Below are 13,863 nucleotides of genomic sequence, written 5' to 3'. Positions count from 1 at the left end.
CCTCCTGGCCACGGCGACCCCCTACCTCCACCCCGCACTACATTACGGGCAGGAGGGATCCCAGGCCCTCCTGCCCTCGACGCAAACCCCACTCCCTCCAACGACCGCCCCCCCCCCCAAGAACCTCCGACCGCCCCCTCATAAATGCTTTTATTAGAAGCTTATGGCTTGCCCACTAAATATCCTCCCTTCTGGAAGACACAGCAGAGAGTCTAATAAGAGCCCACGAGATACAAAAGTTTTTCTACATAGTTCCCACCCCGCCCGACGCCCGATTCACCCCCCCCAGCAGGACCGCTCGCACCCCCACCCCGAACGACCGCTCGCACGCGCTCCCACCCGCACCCGCGATCGGAGCAAGAGGGAGCCCAAGCCCTCTTGCCCGGCCGACTCCCCGACAATATCGGGCCAGGAGGGAGCCCAAACCCTCCTGGCCACGGCGACCCCCTACCCCCACCCCGCACTACATTACGGGCAGGAGGGATCCCAGGCCCTCCTGCCCTCGACGCAAACCCCCCTCCCTCCAACGACCGCCCCCCCCAAGAACCTCCGACCGCCCCCCCAGCCGACCCCCGACCCCCCTGGCCGACCCCCACGACACCCCCACCCCCCTTCCCCGTACCTTTGGTAGTTGGCCGGACAGACGGGAGCCAAACCCGCCTGTCCGGCAGGCAGCCAACGACGGAATGAGGCCGGATTGGCCCATCCGTCCCAAAGCTCCGCCTACTGGTGGGGCCTAAGGCGCGTGGGCCAATCAGAATAGGCCCTGGAGCCTTAGGTCCCACCTGGGGGCGCGGCCTGAGGCACATGGTCGGGTTGGGCCCATGTGCCTCAGGCCGCGCCCCCAGGTGGGACCTAAGGCTCCAGGGCCTATTCTGATTGGCCCACGCGCCTTAGGCCCCACCAGTAGGCGGAGCTTTGGGACGGATGGGCCAATCCGGCCTCATTCCGTCGTTGGCTGCCTGCCGGACAGGCGGGTTTGGCTCCCGTCTGTCCGGCCAACTACCAAAGGTACGGGGAAGGGGGGTGGGGGTGTCATGGGGGTCGGCCAGGGGGGTCCGGGTCGGCTGGGGGGGCGGTCGGAGGTTCTTGGGGGGGCGGTCGTTGGAGAGAGGGGGGTTTGCGTCGAGGGCAGGAGGGCCTGGGATCCCTCCTGCCCGTAATGTAGTGCGGGGTGGGGGTAGGGGGTCGCCGTGGCCAGGAGGGTTTGGGCTCCCTCCTGGCCCGATATTGTCGGGGAGTCGGCCGGGCAAGAGGGCTTGGGCTCCCTCTTGCTCCGATCGCGGGTGCGGGTGGGAGCGCGTGCGAGCGGTCGTTCGGGGTGGGGGTGCGAGCGGTCCTGCTGGGGGGGGTGAATCGGGCGTCGGGCGGGGTGGGAACTATGTAGAAAAACTTTTGTATACCGCGCTCACGCGTATAACGCGCGAGGAGTATGCGCGGTAGGTAAAAACGCGTATAACGCGCGCGTTATATGCGTGAAAATACGGTACATGCAACTTCGAAAGGCCACATTCTTTCCTGGGAACCTGAAAGGCTGACTAAATATTGTCAACTGTTAATGTAGTCTAGTGATTAAAAAATGAGTTAGGAAGCCAATAGACCTAAAATTAAGTTTCCCTGTCCTCCTCCACTGACTGTGGGCAAGTCACTTAAGCTCTCTATGCTCAGATTAAAATAAGAGCTCTTAGGAACAGAAGTGAGGAACAGGTGAATAGTCTTTTACAGTGACATACATAAACATAATAACTTTAATTAAAAATACCTTTTATTTGCAGCTGCTATGGAAAGAAGCACAAACATATCCACTGTTTCACCTCCTCATGGCAATAGACTCCTATATGTTTGAATGTGTGAACCAGACTGCTGTACATGAGGAACTGGAGGATGAAACACGAAGGCTTTGTGATGTTAGACCTTTTCTTCCTGTCCTCAAACTTGTAACGAGGAGCTGTGATCCTGCAGAAAAACTAGATTCCAAGATAGGTGTTCTTATAGGAAAAGGTAATATTTATTTGTAATTTTCATATAACATAATAGATGATGTATATACGTATGAATACTATTTTCCACTGGCTTTCTTCTCTATATCATTTTTTTTTCTCCTGCTTTACATCCCCACAGTTACAGACAAATGACTGGTAGGTCCTATCTCTGGCAGCAAGCACTTCTCATGCAATAAATTAAAAACTGTGATCATGTTATTCTATGGAATTTGACTGTGGAGAAATGCTCCTACCCAGTTAAATCTTGCTGACTGGTTTCCATGCTGATATTCAGCAGTACTTAACCAGATAGTGATGCTGAATATTAGCAGAAACCACCATGGCACTATCTGGTTAGTACTAGGGCAGCGCAGGAGTGGATTCTGGGCAATGGGTATCCAGACACCACTGATATTCAGTGCTGGTGCCTGGATAATTACCTGGGCAAATTGAACCGTATAAATCACTATCTATGGATTTGTACATTTTGTCATGGAAGATGTGGAAGACATGTCTGTGAGAGTACGCAGCATGGCTTATTGTTTCACCATTATATGCTTGCCATAATATTTTAAGAATTTAATTTCTGCTCTTTCCAAGTTTAACATAAAATTCAATCTCACACTACTGGCATACTCTCACAGACACGTCTTCTTCGACAAATTGTACAAAGTTCTTCCTCTTTCTGTGACCCAACAATGAAAACTGTGTGTTTAACTGCAGGTTCAGAAATACTGATTTATCCCAGGACAAGCATATTCTCACACATGGGTGGCATCACCGACGGAGCCCTGGTACGGACCACTTCAAAAGTGCATCGCCACTTTAAGTCTTTAGAAAGTTCGCAAAAGCCCACACTGCCTTCCCGCCCGACGTAGGTGCGCGGTTCCTCAGTTTCTTAATTTCCGTGGAGCTAAGAAGTCAAGTTCAGCTGACGTTGAATTTTTTCCTCTTTTGCCGCTTTCTTGCTCTCGTGGAATTTTGACTTTTTTAGTCAGTCTTTCTTTTATTTTACTTTTCTGTAAAAAAAAAAAAAATTATTTTTTCTCTGTTTGCGGGACTTGGTCTGGCTGGGCCTCTTGGTCTGTCTCAATCATCGCATTCAATTTAGCGGAGGTGGTTTTCCTGTCCATGTCCCGTCCGCTGATGGGTTTTAAGAAGAGCGGTTGCTCTGCTCAGGCTATACCTGTCATTGACCCCCCCCCCCCACCGCTGATGCCTCCAATGTTTGGGGCCCAAGCACCGTCCTGAGACTTGCACGCGCTGCTCTTCATTATAGAAGAGGACTTTGAAGAATTGTCTTCTACAGCAGAAAAAATTTTTTGGTGCCACCATGGAAGGTGAGCCCTCTTCATCAGCGACACCATCGATGCTGACCACGCCGACAAAGACAACACAGAAGTGTTTGGCATTGGCAGATCCACCATCGCTGACACCGGTGTCTCAGTATACTATCTCATTGGGTAAGCTGGCTAAGAAGCCTTTCCCTACCCCCTCCAGGACTCAGGCCAAACAAGCATCTCCGGACCGTGTTGCGGCAGCAGTGGTACCGGCGAAAAAGCCTACAGTACTAGTGCTTTCTCTCAAGCAAAAGATAGACAACTTGCTTAGTGAAAAATTAGGGGAGCATTTTCAATTGTTGGTACCGACCTAGCTTGTACCGCTGTCGACACTGACTCTTCTGGTGCAGGTTCAGTCTGAGTGGCTCACAGCACCGACTACACCTGTCTCCGATGCTCCACTGGTACGGATGTCTTTAAGAAGAGAGTTGAGTATTTCACCATTACGGCACCATTCTTCCTCGACTCAAACTTCTCTAGATGTCACTTCAGCATGATCAGGTAAGGTCTCACATAAATCAGAACATACTGAGACCTTAACATTGATCCGACGGCACTGTTCTCAACATAGATCTCCCTCAATACGAGATTCTGATTTATTGGGAGATTCTGAGCCGGAGCCACCATCCACCACTAAAGAGGATTCTTCTCCTTCAGGTTTTTCTCGGTGCTCTCCAACTAGAGCATCTTCTCCTTCTGAGAAACTCTCCTTCTCCAAGTTTCTCTGCCAGATGAGCAAGGATTTGGACATCTCTTTGGCAGCAGACTCTAAATATAGCAAAGAATATTTAGAGACCTTAGATTACGACCTGTCTTCTAAAGACATGTTGAAGCTTCCTTTTCATACTATCTTATGTGAGACATTTTTCAAAATGAGTCTCTGGTAGTGGAATCCACTTTGAAAAAGTTATCTGGGGGTCAGTGTCTATGCTTCTGTTCCTCCTGGTAGAGAAGGCCGGACTATGGATTAGTTCGGTAGTCGGCTTTACCAAAATTCAATGTTTGCAAACCGAGCAGGAAATTACAATTTTTATTTTTCCTGCTATCTGAAACATCTGGTGAAACAAATTTCTTCTTTCCAGAAATACATTCCAACACGTAAAGCTAAGACTTTTCAAAATCTTGTCTCCACTGTTTTCCAACTTCGCAAGTATATGGTGAGATCCACCTATGACATGTTTGAACTCACCTCTCTTGCTGAAGTCATGTTGGTGGCTACGCGACGTCTTGCGTGGTTGCATTTTTCCGACCTAGATGTTAACCACCAAAATTGTCTGCTAATGCTCCATGTATAAGTGATGAACTTTTTGGTGCCTCTACCGACACTGCCACACAAAAACTTTTGGCCCATGAGAACAGATGGGACACGTTGGTAAAATCTAAAAAGAAGCCTCAGGCCCCTCGACTATTCAAGCCTGCCTCTTCTTACCAATGAAGGTTTGCTGCTAAGACTGCTGCTTCTACTCCTCCACCTAGAAGGCAGAAGCAACAACCCCCGTCAACAACAGCCTTTTTGACATGTTCCTTCTGAGAATAGCCACAGTTCCCATCTTCTGTACTCTTCTTCAGCTGGTAGGGAGCAGTTTCAGCATTACATCAATCATTTGGAGCTCATCATCTCTGATCTCTGGGTGTTGAATATCATTCATCAGGGTTATATCCTTCATTTCCACACCCTTCCTCTGGATCATCCTCCAAGAGAGTCTGCTTCAAACCCTGCACAGTCTTCTCTTCTTCAGGAAGTTCAATACCTTCTTCTCAATGCCATTGAGAAAGTTCCCCTCTCTCAACTAAATCAGGGATTCTACTCCCGCTATTTCCTAGTTCCAAAGAAGACGGGAGGACACTGACACATTCTGGATCTCAGAGATCTCAACAAATATCTCATCAAGGAGCAATTCAGAATGCTCTCTCTCGCCCTTCTCTATTCCCTATTGGCTTACAACGAATGGCTATGCTCTCTGTATCTCAAGAAGCCTATACTCATATACCAATCCATCTGGCTTCCCAAAAATACCTTCCAATCAGCGTCATTACCAATACAAGGTACTTCCATTCGGTCTGGCATCCTCTCTCAGAGTCTTCACAAAGTGCCTGATTATGGTAGCAGCAGCCCTCTGATCCCACAGTCTTCAGGTGTTTCCTTATCTGGACGACTGGTTGATCAAGGCGTCTACATCTCAGGAGGTGGATCTGGCAACAACTTACACCATATCTTTCCTTCAAGCCTTGGGCTTCGAAATAATTTTTCCCAAGTCGAACTTGCTCCCGTCTCAGCGTCTTCAGTTCATAGGAGCGATTCTCGACACTACCCTCATGAGGGCATTTCTTCCTACAGATCGCCTAGCTACCCTACTTCATCTCTGCCAACAGATGTTTCATCTTCAAACAATCTTTGCCAGGCGCGTGATGGTTCTCCTAGGCCACATGGCCTCCACAGTTCATGTGACACCACTTGCATCTTCGTACTCCTCAGTGGTTCCTCGCTTCTCAGTGGTCTCAGGTGACAGATCAGCTCTCACAGCATATCTCTGTAACCTCATCTCTTCAACAGTCGCTCCACTGGTGGATGACCTCCTCCAATCTCTCCAGAGGTCTCCTTTTCCATCTACCGCATCATCATCTGGTGCTCACGACCGATGCTTCTCCATACGCCTGGGGGGCAGTCTACATGCAAGGCGAGCACAATTCCTTGGCAGACAACCTCAGCAGAATTCTTCAGCCTCACAAATGGACACTCAACTCGACAGCTCTCCAGCCCATCTACGCACAATGGGGCACTCCGCAAGTGAACTTGTTTGCAGCTCACCACAATCACAAGTTGCCCCAGTTCTGCTCCAGACATTACTCACCTCACCACCTGGAAGCTGATACATTTCTGCTGGATTGGATGTGAATGATTCTGTATGCGTTTCCTCCCAGTCCTCTCATCTCGAAACTCTTCAAACTCGAGCAAGAGTCAGCTGCCATGATACTCATAGTGCCTTGCTGGCCCAGACAGCATTTGTTCTCCCTTCTACTTCAACTCAGCACCAAGGAGCCCATATCTCTTCCACTTTTTCCTTCTTTGCTTACACAGAATCAAGGAGCTCTTCTCCACCCCAACCTGCAATCATTACACCTAACAGCATGGTATCTGTCGGGCTGAACTTAGCTGAATTACATCTGTCGGGCTGAACTCAGCTGAATTACATCTGTCGAGCTGAACTCAGCTGAATTACAAATCAGCCACTCAATAGTGTTATCATCAAAAGTGGACTCGGTTTTCTTCCTGGTGTCTTCTTCATCATCATCATGATCCAACTACCTTATCAGTTAATCTTGTATTGGATTATTTGCTTCATCTCTCAAACTCTGGACTCAAGTCGACATCTATTAGAGTCCATCTCAGTGCTATTACTGCTTTCCATCTTCCAGTCGACGGTAAATCTCTGACGGCTCATCTGTTGGTCTCCAGATTCATGATGGGTCTTTTCAATGTAAAACCACTTCTCAAACCTCCTCCAGTAGTCTGGGACCTTAATGTGGTTATTTCCAGCTTGAGAAAGCCACCATTTGAACCAATGGCTACAGCTCATCTTAAATACCTTACCTGGAAAGTTGTTTTTTCTCATATTCTCACAACCCTCCCACCTCCCCTGGTTGGCTTCTTAGCGGGCTTATTTTATCTGAGAGACCGCATGCCTACGTCGGGCGGGAAGGCACTCATGCATGCATGGTGTGGGCTATTGTAAACTTTCTAAAGACTTAAAGTGGCGATGCATTTTTGAAGTGGTCTGTAACAGGGCTTCGTCGGTGACGTCACCCTATTGTGTGAATATCTGCATGCTGTCCCTGGATAACACCTGTTATGGTAAGTAACTGTGCTATATGAGCTTCACAAGAACCAGCACAGCATTGCCACATCTACTTCTTGTAAAGTACAATGAATGAGGCAGAGTTAAAATCAGTAAATTAAAACTTAATACCTTATTTTTCGGACCATCAGACACACTTTTTCCACCCCCAAAAATAAACCGCGCTCCCCTCTCCCACGGTACCTTTTTTAAGTGGCGGTGGTCCAGCGCGGTCTCCTGCTGGACGACTGCCTCTTTGCAGAGCAATGCACAACGCAGGAGCGCGACCTTTGTGCTTCCTGTGGTCTTACACTGCTCTGTGATTGGCTTCATAAGTATACACTAAAGTAAAATTCTGGAATCTCTTGTTTCATACCCAGAATCTCTTTGGGGCACACCACTGTGCTGCGACACACAGTTTGAGAGACACCATATTAAAGGCTTAAGAACATAAGCAGTGCCTCCGCCGGGTCAGACCATAGGTCCATCCCGCCCGGCAGTCCGCCCCCGTGGCGGCCCAACAGGTCACGACCTGTCTGAATCACCAGAAGGGGCCCCCTTGCCACCTCGGTTTCTCATTTAAGTCTATACTTGTGTTACATCCCAGCACTTCTCTCAGTATCCCACGATCCCTTTATCCCTCAGGAATCCGTCCAAACCCTGTTTGAATCCCTGTACCGTACTCTGCCTGATCACTTCCTCCGGTAGCACATTCCAAGTGTCCACGACCCTTTGGGTGAAGAAAAACTTCCTTGCATTTGTTTTGAACCTATCTCCCTTCAGTTTCTCCGAATGCCCCCTAGTACCTGTTGTCCCCCTCAGTCTGAAGAATCTGTCCCTATCCACCCTCTCTATGCCCCTCATGATCTTGAAGGTCTCTATCATATCTCCCCTGAGCCTCCTTTTTTCCAGAGAGAAGAGCCCCAACCTATCCAATCTCTCGGCGTATGGGCAGTGTTCCAGCCCTCTTACCAGTTTTGTTGCTCTCCTTTGGACTCTCTCAAGTACCGCCATGTCCTTCTTGAGGTGCGGCGACCAATACTAAACACAGTATTCCAGATGTGGACGCACCATCGCTCGATACAATGGCATGATGACTTCCCGCGTCCTGGTTGTTATGCCCCTCTTTATGATACCCAGCATCCTGTTGGCTTTTTTTGAGGCTGCTGCGCACTGTGCAGATGGCTTCAGTGATGCATCCACCAGTACACCCAAGTCTCTCTCAAGTCTGCTGTCTCCCAACAATGCCCCCCCCCCCCAATTTGTAGTTGAACAACGGGTTCTTTTTCCCTATATGCATGACCTTGCATTTTTCCACGTTAAAGCGCCTTTGCCATTTGTTTGCCCAGTCTTCCAGCTTGTCCAAGTCCCTTTGCAGGTCCTCACACTCCTCCCTGGACCTAACTCTGCCGCACAGTTTGGTATCGTCTGCAAATTTTATAACCTCGCACTTTGCCTCCTTTTCCAGGTCATTGATAAATATGTTGAAGAGTAACGGCCCCAGCACCAATCCCTGTGGCACACTGCTCGTGACTCCCCGCCAGTCAGAATATTGGCCCTTTACTCCGACCCTCTGCAGTCTACCCGACAACCAGTGCTTGATCCATCTGTGCACATCCCCTCCCATCCCGTGGTTCCACAGCTTCCTAAGCAGCCTTTCATGTGGTACCTTGTCGAAAGCCTTTTGAAAATCGAGGTAAATGATGTCTATGGGTTCCCCATTGTCCACCTGACTGCTTATTCCCTCAAAGAAATACAGAAGGTTCGTTAGGCATGACCTTCCCTTACAGAATCCGTGCTGGCTTGTTCTCAGTAGGCCATTCCTCTCGATGTGCTCGCAAATGCCGTCCTTGATCATAGCTTCCACCATCTTCCCTATAATTGAAGTCAGGCTCACCGGCCTGTAGTTCCCGGGGTCACCCCTCGATCCCTTCTTGAAGATAGGTGTGACATTCGCCAATTTCCAGTCCTCTGGTACCTCTCCAGTTTTCAAGGATAGGATGCAGACATGCTGGATTGTGCCCGCTATTTCTTGTCCTAGTTCCTTCAGAACCCTTGGGTGGATCCCGTCCGTGCCCGGTGATTTGCCGCATTTTAACCTGTCTATCTGTTTCAGGACATCCTCCTTACTTACTTCTATGTGCTCCAATTTTTCTGCCTGTTCCCCACTCATGAGCTCCTCTGAGTCTGGTATATTAGATGTGTCTTCGCTCGTGAAGACCGATGAGAAGAATGTGTTCAACCTCTCAGCTACCACTTTATCCTCCTTAATTACTCCCTTCCTATCCCCATCGTCCAACAGCCCCCACCTCCTCTCTCGCTGGTCGCTTCCCCTTTATGTAACTGAAGAATGCCTGGCCAGCCCCTCTTCGTATTCCCCTTTTGCTTTTCTTACCTCTCGGTGGCATTCCTTTTGGCATTTCCTGTGCGCCTGGTGATTTTCCTCCGTTGGGTCCTTTTTCCATCTCCGGAAGGATACTGTTTTGTCATTTATTGCCCTCTTTACTTCAGTTGACATCCAAACCGGGTCCTTTGACCATTTGTTCTTGCAGCCTTTCCTGAAACTGGGGACGTACATTCTTTGTGCTTCCTGCAGGGTGTCCCTGAATAGGGTCCAGGCGCTTCCTACAGTCTCCATCCTAAAGATGTTTCTGAGCTTCCTCCCCACCATTTCCCTCATAGCAACATAGTTCCCTTTCCTGAAGTTGAGCGCAGTTGTTGCGGTCCTCCTTACTATGGGTGTCCCCCTTTCTAATGTGAATCTGATCGCGTTGTGATCACTGTTGCCTAGTGGTCCTCCCACTTCTACCCCTCTTGCAGGCCCCCTTAATCCGTTTAGGATGAGGTCAAGAGTAGCAGCCCCTCGCGTCGGTTCCCTGACCAGCTGCTCCATGAAGTGAACAGCCAAGCTTTCACCTGCTTCCTGAAGTATAGTTAGTCTGGAGTTAGACATAGCCCCTCTGGGAGTAAATTCCAGAATGGTGGGCCACTCCTGTGAAGGTTTACTGGTGGGTATCGCATCGTACAATTTATTTTAATGAGTGTACAGATAGTGATGCTCCTTGTGAGGACCTCAGAGGTCTCGATGGTGTATAAATGGCTAACTTGTCTGAAGACCTTGAAAATCAAACATAGGGCTAGATTCACTAAGCCCACTGCGACCCAATTCACTAACCTTCTGGCCAATCCTGTCCACATCCGATCCGATCCGCACATGCAAATGAGGGGAAATGCATGCATAAGTAGGAAGGCAGCGATTCACTAAACCAACGAAGGAATACCGATTGGGTTGGCCGATCCAAAAACAAGCGACTGCCGAGGACCAGTTGCTCACGTCCCTGCCAACTCTCCTGCTCACCCACACTAATGGCTAGTGCAAATTGCTAAGCATGAACAGCTGCTTGACTGATCGCTGCCTTTGGGGGCTCCGAGGAGGAGGAAGGGGAATCCCTGGGTCCGAGTTGGTGAAGGGGAAGAGGCTGCTGTCGCCGGGTATCGCCCTTCCCTGCAGTGCGAGCCTGTGGTTGTAACCCGCGGGTTTAAAGTGGGGCTGTACTACGGCGCCGCAGCGCAGCCCCACTTTAAACCCGAGGGTTACAACCACGGGCTCGCGAGTAAAAGCCCAAAAAATTAAAAAAGCAAAAAGAAAGTTACATTCCCCCCCCACCGACCTTCAGCCCCATTGTGTGCAGGATAAACATTACTCCTCTTCCCGCCCCAGGGAAATTCTGACCAATGAGCACTGAATGAGGCTGAAGATCCTCCTCTTTCTCCCTTATCCGTGCTGGAGGCGGACCCTCCCACTCTTCCTGCCCCATGTGCAGACCATCTACAGGCAAAGAAGATGATCTGTGCAGTCGCTGTTGGGCGTGCCTCCGATCGCCCCCATTTGCATGAGGAGGGTTGGTGAATCGGTCGCCCGGAAAGACTGGGCATCGCTAAGGTAAGTATAGTGAATCTAGCCATTAGAGATTTAAATTTAGCCCTGTAAGGTACTGGTAGCCAGTGTAGTTTGTGCAGGAAGGGTGTGATGTCACACCTCTTGAACCTTTCTATCAGTCGTGTTGCAGCATTCTGAATTAGTTGTAGCTGATGCAAGCAAGAGGAGAAGCATGATGATTTCATTAACAATTAAAACCATTTAGTAGAAATTTGGCACACGTCTTAAAGAATACGTTAATTGATTACTATTTTTTAGTGCATTAGCTCTGTCACCCGTTTTAGGATGTAATACTGTTAGATTGTAATATTGAGTGGCACATTGTCATTCATTTGCTGATCAACCAGGCATTTTGTTGTAGTCAAAGTGGTTGGATAGATGGGATTTTCTTATAAGTATCAAAAATAATTGACAACTAACAGTCTTTGGATAAAGATTGAACTCCCAGCCATCAGTCGAGTCTGGGATTTTGGGGTGTCTTTTTTCAATTTTACTTTTATTTCAGATGAACTCTAGCTGTCTCCTCCCAAATTAATTATTGTAAAATGTTAATAATACCAGTTTGCCTTAGAATTATATATAATTTGCAAAACTATAGAGTTGGGTAAAATTTATATATATTTGCTATGAGTCCTGTCAAATCATCTTATTTGGTTAAATCACTAAGGTTTAAGCTTAAAAAAGTAATAGCCTAATAAAGTGTCTCTCAACACAGTCCTTGGGTCTGTTTTCAGGATATCCACAATGAATATACATAGGATAAATCTTGAATATGCCTGCTTCTTGGTATGCAGGTGTATCTCATGCATATTCATTGTGGACATTCAAAATGGACATTCAAAATTTTACTATCTGAGTGTGCCCCAAGGACTAGGTAGAGAAGCACTGTCTTAATGGTTAGAGTAGTGTGATGAGAACTGGGGAAGCAAGGTTTCAAATCCCATCCTTTGTGACCTTGTGTAAATGACTTTACTGTGCATTGCCTCAAGTACAAATTTAGATTATATGCTCTCAGGAGACAGGGAAATACCTACCATACCTAAATACTGTATAACTCGCCTTGATTTGGTTTGAAGAAATTGGATCATGTAAGACTTTATTATTAAAAATTACACTGGTTGCCAATAGAGGCTAGAATTATGTTCAAATTTGCATGTTCCAAACTATCTCTTAAATCATTTTGACTTGGCTTGCACTACTGGTCGTACTCATGGAACTTATTTGTTTACCTTCCCAACCCTGAAGGGTTGTATTTATAAGAGATTCCTAGATAGGACCTTATCCTTCCAAGCTGGCAATTGGAACGAAAGTTTGAGTAACTTTATTGTGAAAGCTTTTTCTTATCAAAGCTTTTTCTTTTCAAACCTGTAGAAGATTAGTTAAGACGTATCTATTTGACAAATTTTTTTAACTTCACACTTTTGATAATATATTTATCAGAACGTTTGATGTAATCTCGCTGTTTGTATGCAGTCTCTTTTTGCTGTAAATCGCTCTGAACTGTCAAGGTATTGCAATATATAAAATAAAGTTATTATTATTATTATTATTATTGATCTACTTCTAAAAAGGTGTGAGCTAATGTTAAAAAAATACAGACTCATAGTCAACATTGGCATTTTTGTCGATGGAAGTGTAAATAAATTTGTATGGTATAAAACAGTAGCAAATCATTCAGTCACAGCATGTCTTCAGTAATATGAGAAACTCCTACCCTGCTCAAAGCTGAAAAAAATGCAACCTGACATTATGCTTTGGGGCCCCCTCCTAAATTTGTACTCTCGGCCCCAGCATGTATAACGCTAGTCTTGAAGGCTGTGCTAACCTAGCTCTGCAGCTACCTTGAAAAAACTGATGTGTAGCACCACATCAGTTTTGTTTTCACAAATGCCACATTACAAAAACATGCCTTCTTTCTTTACTGAAAGAGGTAAGGAGGTTCTTGAATAAAGGTAAAATGCTATTCATGTTTCATTTGACCTCTTGGCCACCTTTGCCTCAATAGACCATAACTTGCTTTTTTTTTCACCACTTATTTGACCTTGGGCTTATAGGCACTATATATGAAGATTTCTGTGCCTTTCTCTCAAGTTTGTTTGCTGTTCAAGCTAAATTTGCCCATTTATTTCTACTGTCTTTGTGAGGGTTTGGTTCTGTTGCCTGTTTTGTCATTGTATTTCTTAGCCCTATAAGCTCAGGGGTCTCAAAGTCTCTCCTTGAGGGCCGCAATCCAGTCAGGTTTTCAGGATTTCCCCAATGAATATGCATGAGATCTATGTGTATGCACTGCTTTCAATGCATATTCATTGGGGAAAATCCTGAAAACCCGACTGGATTGCGGCCCTCAAGGAGGGACTTTGAGATCCCTGCTATAGCTGTTCTTGTTTAGTCTAAAGGCATTAGTGGATTCTTTTTCATAGACAGTGTTTAGTTGTGTTCTCTAAGGTTTCCATAGTTAGCATGCTTGTTGCAGGTTTTCGGGTCTCGCTGCATCTTGCCAGGTTGAACTGATGTATCAGCCATCATGCTGTGGCTTTCTTTGAAGTCTGCAGTTTATCTTTATATAGTAGGTCTTCAAACCCGATTGGTTGAGGTTGAGTGAATGAGGCAGGAAAGTCTGTTGGTCACCAACGGCATACCCTGAAGAAAGCCACAGCATGATGGCTGAAACGGTTCTACCTGACGAGATGCAGCGAGACCTGGAAACCTGCAACAAACATGATGCCAGCTGAAAAAATCTTGAGAGAACATATAACCCAGCTTCA

The 13,863-nt window shown here is 47.1% G+C and overlaps 1 protein-coding gene across 3 annotated transcripts in view; it reads left to right on the top strand.

Annotated features, from left to right (window-relative positions):
* PIK3CB (phosphatidylinositol-4,5-bisphosphate 3-kinase catalytic subunit beta) overlaps positions 1–13,863 on the top strand; it is a 596,095-nt gene that overhangs the window by 242,782 nt on the left and 339,450 nt on the right. For all 3 annotated transcript variants that reach the window (XM_033957959.1, XM_033957960.1, XM_033957961.1), the window contains one exon: positions 1,776–2,001. In XM_033957959.1, the coding sequence (XP_033813850.1) occupies positions 1,776–2,001 (226 nt within the window). The remainder of the gene's footprint in view (positions 1–1,775; positions 2,002–13,863) is intronic.

The sequence above is a fragment of the Geotrypetes seraphini genome, chromosome 9, assembly GCF_902459505.1.
Source record: "Geotrypetes seraphini chromosome 9, aGeoSer1.1, whole genome shotgun sequence".
Lineage (NCBI taxonomy): Eukaryota > Metazoa > Chordata > Amphibia > Gymnophiona > Dermophiidae > Geotrypetes > Geotrypetes seraphini.
This window is presented reverse-complemented; position numbering and strand designations above follow the sequence as displayed.